The sequence below is a fragment of the Aspergillus stella-maris genome, assembly GCF_047715825.1.
Source record: "Aspergillus stella-maris strain CBS 113639 unplaced genomic scaffold BDV14scaffold_99, whole genome shotgun sequence".
In the NCBI taxonomy this organism is placed as follows: Eukaryota; Fungi; Ascomycota; class Eurotiomycetes; order Eurotiales; family Aspergillaceae; genus Aspergillus; species Aspergillus stella-maris.
In genome coordinates, this window is record NW_027396893.1 from 36955 (window position 1) to 52777 (window position 15823).

The 15823-nt window shown below is 52.0% G+C and overlaps 7 protein-coding genes across 7 annotated transcripts; 4 read left to right on the forward strand and 3 right to left on the reverse strand.

Moving 5' to 3' along the window:
* Positions 1–168: 168 nt before the first annotated feature.
* On the forward strand, positions 169–1798 carry BDV14DRAFT_184419 (class-II fumarase/aspartase family protein). Its single transcript, XM_073770507.1, has 3 exons — positions 169–415; positions 466–705; positions 758–1798. The coding sequence occupies exons 1-3, from the start codon at positions 213–215 to the stop codon at positions 1668–1670; spliced, it is 1356 nt and encodes a 451-aa protein (XP_073622523.1). The 5' UTR covers positions 169–212; the 3' UTR covers positions 1671–1798.
* A 186-nt stretch (positions 1799–1984) lies between these two features.
* BDV14DRAFT_161211 (transcription factor domain-containing protein) lies at positions 1985–4771 on the forward strand. Its single transcript, XM_073766768.1, has 2 exons — positions 1985–2594; positions 2660–4771. The coding sequence occupies exons 1-2, from the start codon at positions 2130–2132 to the stop codon at positions 4598–4600; spliced, it is 2406 nt and encodes an 801-aa protein (XP_073622524.1). The 5' UTR covers positions 1985–2129; the 3' UTR covers positions 4601–4771.
* On the reverse strand, positions 4700–5857 carry BDV14DRAFT_161194 (caleosin family protein). The gene is made up of 3 exons (XM_073766767.1): positions 5427–5857; positions 4987–5373; positions 4700–4931 (listed from the first exon to the last, which is right to left on the reverse strand). Exons 1-3 carry the CDS (start codon positions 5754–5756, stop codon positions 4800–4802), a joined length of 849 nt encoding a protein of 282 aa, XP_073622525.1. The 5' UTR covers positions 5757–5857; the 3' UTR covers positions 4700–4799.
* Positions 5858–8845, forward strand: BDV14DRAFT_212281 (FAD binding domain-containing protein). Its single transcript, XM_073776280.1, has 5 exons — positions 5858–6362; positions 6410–6848; positions 6894–7129; positions 7176–7216; positions 7262–8845. The coding sequence occupies exons 1-5, from the start codon at positions 6120–6122 to the stop codon at positions 8133–8135; spliced, it is 1833 nt and encodes a 610-aa protein (XP_073622526.1). The 5' UTR covers positions 5858–6119; the 3' UTR covers positions 8136–8845.
* BDV14DRAFT_212285 (uncharacterized protein) lies at positions 8021–10915 on the reverse strand (the record flags this gene model as incomplete). The annotated part of the gene is made up of 7 exons (XM_073776281.1): positions 8021–8929; positions 8988–9333; positions 9726–9846; positions 9909–10012; positions 10064–10505; positions 10554–10648; positions 10696–10915. The coding sequence occupies 7 exons, from the start codon at positions 10913–10915 to the stop codon at positions 8191–8193; spliced, it is 2067 nt and encodes a 688-aa protein (XP_073622527.1). The 3' UTR covers positions 8021–8190.
* A 757-nt stretch (positions 10916–11672) lies between these two features.
* BDV14DRAFT_193676 (putative MFS transporter) lies at positions 11673–13528 on the forward strand (the record flags this gene model as incomplete). Its single annotated transcript, XM_073771813.1, has 6 exons — positions 11673–11909; positions 11959–12054; positions 12105–12389; positions 12444–12665; positions 12715–13240; positions 13290–13528. 6 exons carry the CDS (start codon positions 11673–11675, stop codon positions 13526–13528), a joined length of 1605 nt encoding a protein of 534 aa, XP_073622528.1.
* On the reverse strand, positions 13527–15803 carry BDV14DRAFT_161183 (Zn(II)2Cys6 transcription factor). Its single transcript, XM_073766766.1, has 4 exons — positions 15442–15803; positions 14898–15386; positions 14360–14837; positions 13527–14300 (listed from the first exon to the last, which is right to left on the reverse strand). Exons 1-4 carry the CDS (start codon positions 15690–15692, stop codon positions 13569–13571), a joined length of 1950 nt encoding a protein of 649 aa, XP_073622529.1. The 5' UTR covers positions 15693–15803; the 3' UTR covers positions 13527–13568.
* Between the last annotated feature and the right edge of the window lie 20 nt (positions 15804–15823).

Here is a 15823-nt window from a genome sequence, read left to right on the forward strand (position 1 = left end):
TTGAACCTAACATGTCCTCTGTCTTTGATAACACCCAAACAGTAAGTCAGGTATAGTGCGTCGCTACAAGTCAAGGAGCGTGGTTCAAGGCTGACCCGGGATAACCCCACAGTGGGGAATGTTAGCAGCGGGATAAGAGTGCTATCCCGACCGACACGAAGCATACAAATACACACAGCCCATCATATCCCCTCGTCGTCATACAACTCAAAATGGCCGTCTCTGCTCTCGACTCCCGTATTTTCAGAAACCTCTTCGGTACTCAGGAGGTGCGCGATATCTTCACTGACGATGCCTATGTGGGGTTCCTCGTGGAAGTCGAAGCCGCTCTCGCTCGAGCCGAGGCTGCTGTCGGTGTAATTCCTACCAGCGCTGGCGAAGCAATTACCAATGCTCTTGCAAAAATCGACCTCGAGTATGATTATCGCTGTTTCCTAGATGCCTACAACTCTAATGAGCATATAGTTTTGACCGCTTGGCACGAGAGACAGATATTGTTGGCTACCCCGTGCTGCCTCTGGTCAAGCAATTGGTCGAGGGCACGCCCGGGGAAGACGCAAAGTATATCCATTGGGGCGCCACAACCCAGGATATCCAAGATGATGCGTCCATGCTGCAGATGAAGCGCGGATTGGAGCTTGTGAAAGCGCAGCTTCAGACCTTGGTGGGCATATTGAAGGGTCTCGCGGAGAAATACCGGGATACGTATGTTATATATATATATTATCCGTCATCGAGCATATACTAAACGGCCCAGTCCAATGGCAGGTCGAACCCACCTTCAGCACGCCCTCCCATGTACATTCGGCTACAAATGCGCTGTCTACCTTTCCGGTATCCTCCGCCACCAGGAGCGACTAGAAGAAATTAAGAAAAGATGTCTCTTGGTCCAATTCGGAGGCGCGGCGGGAACACTGGCTTCGATAGGAGATGCCGAGACTGCACTCCGAGTGCGAGCTGAGTTGGCGAAGCAGCTCGGTTTGAAGGATCCATTGATTACCTGGCATGTTGCTCGCGATACAGTTGCCGAGATTCTCAATTTCCTGGCGCTAATCGGTGGGACATTGGGCAAAATTGCTCTTGACCTGATGATCATGTCATCGAACGAATTTGACGAGGTCTCAGAGCCTTTTGTGCCTCACCGTGGTGCATCATCGACTATGCCGCAGAAACGCAATCCTATCTCCAGCGAAGTCATCCTTGCAGCATCAAAACTCCTCCGGTCGAACGCTAGCCTCGGTTTGGACGCGATGGTGACAGATTTTGAGCGAGCGTCTGGACCCTGGCACTTGGAGTGGGTTGCCCTACCCGAGGCTTTCATTGCAGCAGTGGGCGCCTTGCATCAGACGAATTTTGCGCTGGGTGGGCTGGTGGTCAAGGTGGACTCGATGAGCCGGAACCTCCATTCAACGCGAGGCCTTATTGTCGGTGAGGCTGTCATGATGGGATTGGCACCGGTCCTCGGTCGACAAAGGGCGCACGACGTGGTCTATGAAGCATGCAAGACGGCAATTGAAGGGGACCGCAGCCTATTAGAAGTGCTGCAAGCCAATTCCGAGCTCAAGGGAACCCTGCCCATGGAACGGCTGGCCAGTTTGTGTGATCCGTTGCAGTACCTGGGAGCCAGCCAGAAGATGGTGGATGCAGTCGTGGGCGCAGTGAATCAATAATGTATCATGCACGTTAGATAAGTCACATTTATGTAAATTTCATAGACGATCCATGGGTTGAACCCACTGCGTACCATGACATTGGGATTCAGAAATCTGGAGATCTCCAGTGGTAAAGTTGGAAGCGAATGGCAGCAGAGGCAGCGGATATAGTAGCCAGTGCAGTGAGACTGTGAGAACCGTGCCGGGATGACCCGTGCGCTCAAGGAATTTCCCGGCTGTTCAATCCGCCAATCACATGGTCTCAATCTGCGTCAGCTTCACTTCGCCCAAATTGGGGTCTTTCTCTTGTCTCGGTCTCTCCTCGCACTCTCGCGGCATCCGTGAGGGACCACCCTTTTTTTTTTCTCTCACTTTCCCTCCCCTCTCTCCACGTGTTCGGTTCAGCAATGGATCATTTTCTGTCTCTCAATTGGGACACGGACGTCCGTCTCCTCTGCTCGCCTCGTCCGCCGTGCCATGCGGTCCAACAAGCGCCCGCGCTCAACGGGGAGTCATGGCGTCTTTCGAGTCGTCTCTTACCCTCCTCCTGCACCCGCCGTCCCTGATCGGCCGTTCGATCCCTCGCCTGGTCCCATACCGCTTGATCGAGGACGCCAGCTGACTTCGTCTGAGCCTTCGACGCCAGGGCACAAAATTGCTATCCCCCGCGTATCCCAGCTACAGGCTTACGGTAATCGTCGTGTCAAGAGAGCTTGCATTGAGTGTCGCGAGCAGAAGACAAAGTGCAATGGACATCATCCGTGCGGTCGCTGTACCTCTATGGGGATTGAGTGTGTCTATGTTGATGGGAAGCGGGAAGTGACGGAAAAGCGATTGCAGGAGTTGGAGAAGCAGGTTCAGGCTTATGATCGGCTGCTGCAGGAAATCCAGCCCCGATTGGATAGTCAGGATAAGGATATCATCTCGAAAACACGAGCTCAGGTACTTGAACAACTTCACATCTTTGTTTTGCTTTTATCTTGAGTGGCTCAGCTAATGGTTATCAGTTTGCTCCTGTAGAAACAGACCCAACCTCAACCCTCGATCATGCAAATCCAACATCCGCCCTCAATCAGGTCCGCTCATTTGGTATCGAATATATTCAAGAAGACTTTCACAAGGACAAAGGATTACAAGCCATCGGCTTCATGGGCGGCCCGTCGGAGATGTCCTGGATCAACGAACTGTACCAGGTTCTAGAAAAGGATACGCCTTTCCTTGATAACGAGGTATCCAACAAGTCGCAGTCGCTTACCTCCGTTTGCTACTTCCTCGATGACGAAGAATTGCTCCTCGATCCTAACATTGACCCGTACGGACGACCACCGCGTCACATCGCCGACAAACTTCTCGACTGCTACTTCTTCACCGTCCATCCCTCCTTTCCGATCATCGCCAAGATACCCTTCATGCAACAGTACGAGATGTACTATACCCGCACGGATATACAACCAACCAAGCGATGGCTGACGATACTCAACCTGGTCTTTGCGCTCGCTATAAAGTTTGCACAGTTGGTATCGAAGCCTTGGGTGTCGGAAGCAGAAAGTCCGATGACCTGCTTTACTAGAGCGCGAAAGCTCAACTTCACTGAAAGTCAGCTGTTAGAGCATCCCAACCTCCAGCAGGTCCAGGTTGAGGGGCTGACGGCTTTCTTCCTCATGGCAATTGGCCACATCAATCGGTCTTGGAGAGCGTGCGGCGTCTCGGTTCGGTCGGCTATCGCGCTGGGTGTCAATCTGCGCAGTGAGAGTAAAGAAACGTCGAACCTGTCCAAGGAAATCAGATACCGAGTGTGGTGGTCCATCTATACTCTCGAAAATACCCTATCGATCATGACGGGTCGGCCGACGAGTGCACCGGACAAGTACAGCACCACGCCGCTACCCATTCCCTTTGATGAGGAGCAATTCCGCGAATCGGTTGCGTCGCGTTTGTTGACGGACTTCCGAGCACGCACCGACTATATGATGGGTTTGACGTCCCAACGACGCGTCACCCCCGGAGGATGGGACTCGCCCGGTCTAAGACATGCAGTGCTTGGCCAGGAGTCACTGCCTAGTCCGATGGAAATTTCCCCAAGCAACTCTTTCTACTTCTTCTACTTTGTCGACTTGACGATTATCATGCGACGGGCTATCGACTCGCTCTACAGTCCTGGTTTTGCTCGCCGACCGTGGTTGACGATCAGCGCGTCGATTATGGACTTGGTACAGGAGACGGATGAGTGGTTGAGTCGCGTTCCCCCAGTTTTCCAGTTTAAGATACGACATCCGTCCATGGACTTTGAGCGGCAACGATGGAGTTTAGCTTTTCGATACTACAGTCTACGCATCACGCTTAGCCGACCGTCGCTTTGTCGCTCTGAGCGACAGCGAGGATCTAATGAAGCATCGGCGCTCAGTCAACAACGGATTGCGAGGATCTGTATTGATTCTGCTTGCGAGTTATTAGACTTGTTACCCGACAAGCCGGATGCGCTTTGGCTCGTTCAAGTATCGCCCTGGTGGTGTGTCTTGCATTACCTAATGCAGTCCATCACCGTCCTCCTTATCGAGATGGAGTTTTGCGTGAGATTCCACGCTGACGGTGCTTCACATATTACTCTACACCTAGAGAAAGGCTTGGAATGGCTCCATAGTCTTGGCTCGATCAGCGTCCCATCGCAACGGGCTTGGGAAGTCTGCAATAGCATCTACAACCGCCTATTCTTCGGTCCGGGTCCCCGGGTGCCTATGCTGTCGGATTTACGCGTCTTGTCGCCCGAGCAGGACCTGCGCGGTTCTCTATCATCACCGCCCGCACTTTCTCCCGCGTTCGATCCAGGGGACTTTACCGAAGGAGCCGCCTTTGCCGAACCGTACATGAAGCTACCGCATAACATGACGGTTCATCCGTCCATTCAAACGCCTTATGATGAAATACCCCTCTACAAAAATCCCAGTTGACTTGCTTCACATTAATCTGCTTCGATTTCTGCATATTCCGGTCTGCACACGATTTGACCTTATGACGCGAAAAAGTCGAGCCTTAGAATACCTTCATACCACCGATGAACCCATCACCTCCTAGACCGAAACCTTGGTTCCACCCCTCGCGGGTCTTCCTCGCCTTGGCAATCTTCCAAAAGACGGAGCCCTGTCTGAATTAGCGTTGCATAGCGATATATAGCATAGGATAACATACATCATATACCCCCTGCAGATCGTCCTTGTATACCTTGCCGTCTTTCTGAATAAGAAGCCATGTTGAGCCCCATTCGAAGAAGGCAGCGCCCCACTGTAACCAATTAGTGATTTGCACTCAGAGAATGAATTTCGAAGGGGATACGAACTCCGAAAGGATCAACGGCACACCGGTTCCCATGCATCATATCGAACAATTCACCTAGGGTCAAAGCCCCGTCGTGATCCCCATCGTACTTGGAGAACATATCCTCAAATGCCTGGGGAACGAATCTCCCCTCGGGATCGAAAGTGCCGCTGTCAGACCCATGCTTCGCCTTGTATATACTGTCGACATACACCCTGAACCTTGGATCGGGGATAAACGAGTGCGCCAGTCGCGTCGGGTACGAGAAATTCAGATTTATGATGAGGACAGCAAGGAAGCTGAAAATGATGTTGAAGCCGAGGTTGCGGAATCCGACGTATGTGTCGTAGGGGTAGATCTGGCCGTCGCCGTCGCGGTCCCAGAAGAGGATGTGTTGTTGGATGGGTGTCTGTTTCTTGGTAAGTGGTGGGTTGCATAATTGAAGTGGAGAGGGGAACGCACGAATTGGCTATACTTCTTCATTGACTCTTCTGAATTGTCGCCTTCAACTACATTTGTTCTCGCGACGCCGGGCTTTGCGATGGACGCGTCGATGGATGTTGCTGGCATGCGCTGGGCCGTGACAGGGCATTGCTTGGAGACGACGGGGATGGAGGGGGAGGAGTCCCCGTTTGTCATGACCTCCTCCTGAGGCTTGGTGGTGACATGGGGAGTGGGTGATTTTGATATGGGCGACATTATGATTGTCTTTCTTAGTTGTCTTGTTTGGTGTGGTGTTGTGGTCCTGGTCCGGATGCGGAAGGGAATATATATCCGTCCACGGTCCAGCATGCCTTGGTAACTCAACAACCTTAGCAAGCCATGACGATATTCATCCTTGGTAGACAAGCATGTGAAAGACAGCGTGGTATCCACATGGGCGCCTCAAAATAAGCACTGGATTACTGGTTGTTTTGTGGTCTGCTTAACGTGGGCTTGACGTCATTTCCATACATCATCATGTTGCCCAAATCCACCATGACACTCCTGTCGATCACCATTTTTTTCTACTTGCGATAGAGATAGTCTGCGAAATATGGAGATGGGGATACCTCGATCCTAAGGTGAAGCCTTGCGACCCACGCAGCCAGTTCGAGTCGAAGGTGATCGCCCTTATCGCGCCTTTGAGACGTGGTCCAAGCTTCATCGAGAGATATGGCGTTGAGAACATCCTATACAGATCTTCTCATCATCGGCGCCGGCCCGGCAGGGCTCATGGCAGCCTGCTGGGCAAGCCAATTCGGGATATCAGCGCGCATCATCGACGATAAACCCCATCGGACCAAGACGGGTCATGCCGATGGTATCCACAGTCGGACGCTGGAGATCTTTGATAGTTTCGGTATCGTGGATCCGATTCTCAGGAAGGGGGTTACGGAGGTTGAGATGAGTTATTGGGTTTGTTGTCCCTGTTTCAATGAGGGATGGCTTGCTGACTAGGGTAGGGCGTCAATTCAGAGTCGTCAAGACTTGAATGTCAGCATCGCGCTCGGTCTCAGCCGGATGGGTTATCGAGGTTTGAGCAGATGTTGCTTCACCAGGGTGAGATTGAGCAAATCATGATTGACTATCTTGACGAGAAAGGCCGCATCAAGATCGAACGACAAAAGCGAGCGGAAAAGATCTACTTTACGGACGAGGAGACTTACCCTGTCACTGTGGAAACAGGAAGTCTGAGGACTGATCGCATGTCGCAACTAATGAAATCTGACGGGAACGAGACAAATGGCAATGCGCAGGTGACGGAAGTCATACAGGCAAAGTATGTCGTGGCCTGCGATGGTGCGAAAAGTACGGTCAGAGAACAGCTCGAGGTGCCACTGGAGGCTAAGTCAACCGATTCGAGATGGGGAGTTATTGACATTGTGCCTATAACTAATTTCCGTACGTTATACTCCCCAATGAAGAGAGCCAGTCTGACTTCAGCAGCTGATATCCGCCAGTCTTGCGCGATTCATTCGGATAAATTCGGCAGCATCATGACTGCGCAGAGAGAGAACCGTCTTGTTCGGTTTTATATCCAGCTAAAGGGGGACTCAGATCTGGAAAGGAAAGCTCTGGAGGCCTCGGATGAGTCGCCGGACGCATTGATACAGCTCGTACAGAGGATCATTCATCCGTACAAACTGACCTACAAACACTGCGACTGGTGGTCTATTTACCCTGTGAGTACACTGGAACTCGCGAAGAAGGGAAGCTAACGAAATAAAGATAAAACAAGGCCTTGTCGAGAAATACCAAGTCAAGAACCGGTAAGGAGAGGAGAAATTGATGTAGCTCCAGACTGACAGATAAAGGGTCTTTCTCGCCGGCGACGCCGCACACACTCACTCTCCCAAGGCCGGACAGGGAATGAACGTCTCGATTCAAGACACTTACAATCTAGGGTGGAAACTAGGATCTGTGATCAACGGCGTATTAGACCCCAAGATCCTCGAGACATACGAGCTTGAGCGACGACCCGTCGCAGAAGAGTTGATGAGGATGGACGACAGCCTGGTGCACGCGTACGAGGAGAAGAATGGTTCTATTAGCGAGGTGAACAAAGTACGACATGACTATGCAGGGTTCATGTCAGGTGCAGAGGTAACGTATTCACCGAACATTCTTATTGGATCCGACAGCAGCAACAAGATCAAGGTAGGAATGCGGCTGAGAAGCGTTGCTGTGGCCAGCCAGGCGAACGGCTGCCCTACGAAGCTGGCAAGGGCTATGCCAGGCACTGGAGCATGGAGGATGTTAGTCTTTGCAGGTGACATGGGGCAGAAGCAGAACCGTGAAAGAGTTGCGGCATTTGCAGACGCTTTCGAGAGATATTCGCTTGGATCGAGGTCAAGACGGACGTCGCCACCCGGAAATGGAGCCCTTATTATTGAGGTCATCATGATCCATGCTGGGTCGAGGACGTCAATGGATTTACTGGATCTCCCAGAGACTTTTCATCCGTTTGACAAAGAGTTGGGATGGGACTACAGTAAGGTTTTCGCCGATGATGGTACGTATGGGCGCGATACTGGACACGCGTACGAGGAATATGCAATCGACAAGCAGGCAGGCTGTCTTGTCCTTTGTCGCCCGGACCAGCATGTCGCTTGGGTCGGAGAACTAGAGGATGTGCCTCGTCTGAATGATCACTTTTCAAAATGTCTTTCGGCTATAGATGGTTCATGACTAGATACACCAAGACAACGAGTTCTATAACGAGCGGTTCAGTCTAAGCTCGTATCTATTTGCTCGCGAGGCACAGCAAATCTGAAGGTGTCAGTTTGGGCCACACCCATAAGGGAGAATACATACTATACTGGTTCTCAGTGGACCAGGAGTCAACGAGCGTCATACCAGCCCGCTTCAGGAGATGCTCCTGATCCTCAGCGTTGTATTTGTGACTCAGGGCAGCCACCATCCTGTGTTCAGCCGGGAAGGAGACACCATCCACAGATGCAGGGGCACGAGTATAATAATACTGACTGTGCACCCCATTATCGGAATCCCAGAATCCCTGGACATCCCAATTATCCAGATCAAACGCCTCATTTCCCATGACCTTATTAGCTCGTACCAACCCATTCTTCACAAACCGATGATTGATTCCCTCGGGATCACCATACGCTCGCATCACCCTGTCTTGATCCAAACATCCATCAAGCCCGAGCAGGAATTCACAGCCTGTCGGCTTGAAACTCGCAAGGAATTCAGCTGCCTCGGTCCTATCGACATTCCCCAGCGTCGAGCCCAAGAACATGATCGTCTTCGGACGAGACTGCAGATTTGGATGTTGCAACCATGCGCGTCCGTCGTCGTATGTTCCTAGAAGTCCATAGCATTTGACATGTTTATAGCGACCGTCGGTGACGGGGCGGAGGGTACGCTGGAGCTCGGAGTACGAGAGGTCGAGGGCGAAGTACTCGATGGGCCGGGACAATTCTTCGAGGGTGTCGAGGAGGATTTTGGTCTTGCGGAGGTTGCTTTTCCAGGTGAGTATTGGAGCTAGTGTGTACTTGGTGAGATGAGTGTGAGACTCACCCACTTCCTAGTTCGACGAGCATGCTTCCTGCTGGGATGTGGGACGCGATCTCATGTCGTTGCTTCTCGAGGAGGGCGATCTCTTCGCCCGTAAGGTAGTATGATGGGCAGTAGGTGACATCTTCGAAGAGCCGGAGGCCCTGCTCGTCCCAGAGCAAGAGGTCAGGGAGAGAAGGACTGCCGCTGTGAATACTCTGCTGCAGAGACTCTCGTAACTCCACGTCCTTCTTGTCAGACCGGATGTCAATGATTTGAGCCGCTGGAGGGCTCTGAGCAGGGTGCTGCTTAGCGAAAAAGGGAGACCAGCTCGCGTTCTCAAACATGATGGCAAAGAATAGGAGTCTCACTGGTGAGGTTATCCCGGTGGCCAAATGTGAGGGGTGGTATAGTACTGTATAGGCCCTCATCATGTGGGGTTGTTAATTAGCTTAGAATGAGCTGGACTAGAAAGTATGGAACGGCTTTGACTGAATCCATAGTGGCGTAGAAACTACCTAGGTCAAGCTAGGACATGAAGAGGGTGTAATGATGAGATCTGACAGGCTGGAGACCCCGGTCATGGATGTTACCGCAACCGGCATAGCAGGGAGGGTTGCCCTAATGCCCAACAAATGCCCAATTTCAGTGGCGGCTGTCTCTTCCAGCCAATCACTCACGCTGAATTTTCTAATGCCTGTCTTCGAGATTTAGATAGCGGGTCGAGGTAAGGTGCTTCTCCCAGACTGCATACGCGGTCACCTGTCCTGGTTTCTGCGTAGTCGTACGTGGCGCAGTGCCAGGTCGACCGGTTATCCCAGATGGCCATGTCGTTCCTTCTCCACTTGAACCGGATCTGGGCGTCGTGGTTTTGTGTCACGAGCTGGGGAAGTTTAATCAGTATATCCTATCGCTCTCGCAGGAAGAATGTTGCGGATGGCTTACGTTGAACAGGTACTGCAGCAGCACGTCAGACTCGTCTTTAGTCACGCCGTTAATGCGCTTGGTAAACCCTTTGTTCACGTATACGGACTTCCAGCCAGTTACCGCTGCAGAAGGCCAGTTAGTAGAAGTCCCCTTGGAGTACCGGATATACATACGATTCGTCCTTACCACGGGATGAACTGCGGTGAGTTCGTCTCCCTGGTTGAGAGGTGACCCCCTTGTATCCTTGCGCAAGGGGTTTCCTAGTCTCCTCGCTTCGTCGTGAAAGAATGTCGCATCATGCGTCGCTGTCAAGCGCTCGAGAAAGGCTGCCATCTCTGGCGATATGCGGTCGAAAATCTCATATCCAGACGCCCACAGGGTATCACCACCAATCTCTGGAAGAGTGTGAATCTTCAACATCGCATAGTCGGATGGAACGCGCTCGAAGCTAATGTCCGTGTGCCAACCAGCGGACGCGAAGCGACTGACATCGCTGAGTTGGTGCGTGAGGCCGCCGCCTTTCTTTTGTTTTTCGCTGCTAATGACGCTGATTTGGTCGCCCAGTTCACTTCCTTCTTCTGTGAGTGGATGGACATGCAGGCCGGATGATTCAGGCTGACCAGTGTCAGTTTCAATCTCTGCAGACAAAAGAAGGTAACTCACGCATCCTGCTACTCTTGTTAGAATTTCTGCAAACTCTCGCATCTGCTGGGGTGTGATATCTTGGTTGCGCAGAAAGACTACGCCGCGTCGTGAAACTGCATTTATCAGCCAGAGTCCAGCAAAGGGTATCTAGACGACCTACTCGTGACCGCAAGATCCTGAATCAGTTGCTCACGACTAGGAGATCGAAGGATCTCAGCGACCTGAAGGCCCTCATACTCGGTGCCAATCACAGGAGTCAGATCCTGGTGCTGGTAGGTGTCCAAACTACCACAGTACTCGAGGGGTCGGGACAGCCGCGGTCGAGCCTCGGCATAACCTCCCACAAGGGCTGGTCTATCTTGCTCGATAATGGTGGGCATCTTGGTTAGTCCGTTTAATTTGAGAGAAGGCAAAGCTGATATCGGTTGACAGGAGTTGAGGTGGAAATAAGAGTCCGTGATGGCGACATTCATATACCGGACTACATCTCCCCACCATGGGCTTGTCGTACGTTGCCAATTTCCCCAGGGCCAGAACCCGGTCGGAACCGATAAAGGAACCATCAGCCTGTGTCATGATGCAGTGGCAGCCAATGTGCAAGAGTCATGCACCGTCGTAGCGCTGTCGGCGGGGCTCCGGCGAAATTCTCGGAGAGCCGCTTGAGTGGACCGGTTGTCTTGCCAAAGCTGGTCTAGGGCTGGCAGGATGAATCCTGGGCTAGAGGCCTTGAAAGGTGTATATCAACTGCAGACGGTGAATTTGTGGTTTGCGTGGACTTTGTGGCACTCGACACGACATATACTGTGACAGACAACGTGGCCTTCCAGGAACCACATCTACAACATCCCAGGGGAACCCCATCATTTGAAACTCAAACCGGAGCCAGTGGAGTGATTTGCGCCACCCCGCGATGATGTGCTCGGAGTCGTGGGTGGTGTAATGGCCTAGTGCAGCTAGGGCATGGCTTCCTATGCCTGGGCCGGATTGCGAATAACTACAGCGCAGAATGCTCATCTTCTGCTCATCGGTTAAACGAACTGTTTGTGGCCATTTATAGGTGTATAAAAGGATGCCAGAGCCTGACTTATCCCCGTGAAACCACCATCTGCAACTAACCAGAACAGCGGTTCTACAGTCATGGCCGACATCGAGCAGAGCGCCAAAGGCCCATCCGCAGCCTACGCCAGAGAGGATGATAAATCCTTGAAGGCTCCTCCTGCAGTTGGACAGGAGAATCTCGCAGCAGTCATCCCTCCGCATGAGTCTTACGAAGGTCACCATCGTTTCGATCCCGCCGTGTCATGGACGGAGGAGGAGGAGAAGAGGGTTGTCCTGAAGACCGATTTTCTGCTCATGACCTGGTTATGTCTAATGGTAAAACGACTCCCTACAACTGAAACATATGGTCTCTGACATTTTCCAGTTTTTTGGCTTGCAACTCGACCGCGGAAACCTGTCCAACGCATTGACCGACAGATTCCTGGAAGATCTGAACATGACCACCGACGACTACAACAATGTATGAACACCGTTGGAGATGAAAGAATCAAGCTGACACCGTCAAATAAGGGTAACACAATCCAGCTCCTGTGCTTCCTTGCAGCCGAATTCCCCGTGCAGCTGCTCACCAAGCGCTTCGGCTTCCGACGAGTCCTGCCTATCCTGATGATTCTCTGGAGTTTGGTGTCATGGACGCAGTCGTGGATGACCAGTCGAGCGGCATTCTACGTGACGCGAGCCCTGATAGGAGCTTTCGAGGGTGGTTTCATTCCCGGGACGATCTTGTTCGCGACATACTTCTATAAGACAAAAGAGCTTTCTGTCAGGCTGGCTTTCTTCTGGTCCACTCTGAATGTGCGTTTGCTATCTCTGTGTTTGTGATCAAAGTGCTGACAATGGGTTGACTAGGTTGCGCGCATCATCTCAGCTCTGCTAGCAGCTGGTATCCTGGAGATGCGAGGCACAGAAGGGAAGCCAGGGTGGTTCTGGCTTTTTCTCATCGACGGACTCTTGACATTCGTGATCGGTGTTCTGGCATTCTTCTACCTGCCCAGCTCGCCCACTAATACTAAGAGTCTCCTGTACCCGAGGTCATGGTATACTGAACGACAGGAAGTCATCATGATCAACGTATGTTGCCCAATACTTCTTCACGATGACATACACTGACGGCATTCAGCGTCTTCTGCGAGATGACCCTTCCAAAGGCTTAACTCACCTCAATGAATGGGCAACTCCCCGCGATGTTCTCAACGCATGGAAGGACAAGTCCATGTGGGGGCTGTATTTCATTGGCCTTGTCGCTTACATCCCTCAGGGCCCCGTACAGGGCTATTTGTCGTTGACGCTGAAGAGACTCGGCTTCACGACTTTCGAGTCGAACATGCTGACAATTCCATCTGCGGCACTTCAAATCATCCTCATGCTTATTCTGTCCAAGAGCAGTGAGTATTTCGGGGAGCGAACGTTCCATTGTGTGATCGGTGAATTCTGGTCGCTCCCACTGTTGGCCACTCTGCTTGGGCTTCCAGACCATGGATACAACTGGGGACGATTCACTGTGACCACCATGATTTCGGGATACCCCTACTTCCACCCGATCGTCTCAGCCTGGATTTCCGAAAACACCTTTGATGTCAAGAAGCGAGCCATTACCGCGGCGACATATAACGTGATCGTCCAAGTTGGCTCTGTGATTTCTTCTCGTGAGGTTGACTGTCCGATCACTGTACGAGGCAAGCTGACACAGGCCAGAAATATATCGAAGTTGGGATCAGCCGTACTACTACACCGGAAACAAGGTACTTATCGCTATCTGCGCCTTGTCCCTGCTGGTATTTATCGTTCAGCGCGAGTATCTCAGCCATCTGAATCGCCAGAAAGAGCGCCAGTGGGAGCAGCTGTCGTCGGAGGAGAGGTTCGACTATCAAGCCGACCTTGCCGAACGTGAAAAGGAGGGAAATAAGCGACTTGATTTCAGGTTCAAGTACTAAGGTTGCATTACCCACACTGCCCAAACGTAAGTCGGCGAGGCTAGGTGAGAGCGCTCAATTGCGGAGACTGGACAGTTTCAGAGGGCCCGCCGGCAAGATATGGATCGACCGACGGATAATCAGTATTAGCGTTGAATATGAAGTTATTGAACACCGTGTCGATGTGACCAAAGCTTAACATTGAGCCTGGGCTTTCCGGGGTCGTAAACAGGTTGGCGCCTGTATCTAATTGCTCCATGGGCAAAGCAAGGGAGTCAAAACTAGATTGAATATCACCCCAAGTGTTGATGATAGTCGGCTCTGTGAGATCAGCGGCTGCGAAAAATGCAGGCGGCGGTATGGCTTGCTGCTCCGAGAATGAACGATCATGCGCAGAGCTTCTGGAGGTTGGTGACTCTTCGCCGGGCCCCTCACCAGTTCTCATGGCTTGTCCAGGAACAGTCTGTAGAGAACCAGCATTCCAGGACTCAGACTCGACTTCGTGCACACGACTCGCGGTCCCAGTCTCAGATCGCCGTTTCTGTCGGGGAATCGGTTTGTGGAGAGATGGCAACATAGGCGAACTGGCATAATGCGCCTGGGCCATTTTCTGGAATAGAATTTCCACCAGGGCATCGTTCGCCCCGCCAGCAAATGCAGACAGGATTGAATGGAGACGCGCAAGAATGTTGCTGGGTCTGTTTTCCTTTTCCCAAGCAGCGGTTTGTGGAAGTATCGCTGTATTGGTTACGGCGTCTGCCAGCGAGCTAGCGATTTCGTGTAGTTTGAGTTGCTAATAAATGGTGTCAATGAGACTATAGTTACGAAAGAAGTTGAAGTAGACAAGCTTACCATACCCAGCCCGTGGGCTTGAAGTGCTGCACGGGGTAATTGGAACACCACGTTCACAAGATCTCTTGCAACAACCAAAGGGAAGACAGGGGAAAGAGACCACTGAGCGCGGGAATCTCTGATTTGATGATGCGAAAGAGCTTTCCAAGTCAAAATACGCATCCAGTGTCTTGTAACAACAATATCCGCCCTCTGTACGTCTGAAACTTGATCCAAGCCGCCAGAGCCATCACGAAATCTATCCTGGAGAATCTCATCCAACGGTGAATCAGTCGCTGCGGCAGAGCTCATTGGGGTATCGAGACCTAGGTGATAGTCCTCGACGATGTCGAACATCCGGCTTTGTTCGAAGAACTTGAAAAGGGCGAGCAACTTGAGGAACGCGGGCAAGACTTGCAATTCGTCGTCGGCTTCGATTCGGGGCATTGAAGTGTCTGTTTTGAGAACGACTGGGAGCTTGTGGAGGATGCAGACACCACTAGGAGTCGGCTATCAGCATAGTCTGGCCAGGCTAAAGAAGACGTCCCGGTCGACTCACCGTTCAGTCACAAAGAGAAGCCACAGTACTCGCCGGCGCAGTTGCTGCTCCTCAGGGTCGAGCCTGGAATAGGAGGCTTCGCGATGCAGGTACATCATCTGGGCGAGAGTAATGGCTTCCCTTAAATACAACACCGACTCGCTGCCCCCGGGTTGCTGGTTCTCGTAGTATACATGCAGGAAAAATGCCGTCCGGACACTGTTGAGGTTGACTTTTGAGCGATAGTCAAAGGCTCTTCGGGCTTCTTGACATTGCGCCGCAAGCGCACTCGCTGACACTGATTCACCCGACAAGCAGTTTTCCCCAAGCCTTAGCTGGGCCACGGTCGCAGCAGCAAGACCCGTAGCCAGTGCAATTGTTTCATGGTCTTTTCTTTCTAGGTCGCGTTGTAGAGCGGATATGAGGGCATCGACATCGACGATCGGCCAGACGGGGTACACGCGCACATGGTAAATGTATAGCAGCGATAGGATGGCATTAATTGACAGGCTAATGGAATAGGCTATCAGTTTGATATACTTGAGCCATTGACTGGACGGCTCACCTCTTCGAAGTCTTGTCACTCTGCGTTGGAATCCCAGGATCGCATAGAGGAACTCTCTGGCTTTGCTCGATAAGCTGCCTCGTCGCGGCGCGTAATTTCTGGGGACCTCGGGTCTGCTGCGTGCGATTGTATGTGCAGTGGATGTGTGCATGCAAGCAGGGACGACATGGAATTCCTCCGCCGCAACGGACCTTGCGGACCTTGCATCCGTCACAGGCCTTCTTGGTCAGAGAAGCGCGGGAAGAACTCATCTTGACTCTTCGCAATCATCAGAAGAAAAGAGTTGCAAGGAGGATTTGCGGAGGTTGGGGACAATCGCCCCTCAAACGGCCCACCAGCAAGGATTCCTGTATAGTTCACAGTGATTGGGCGTTGAGGACAT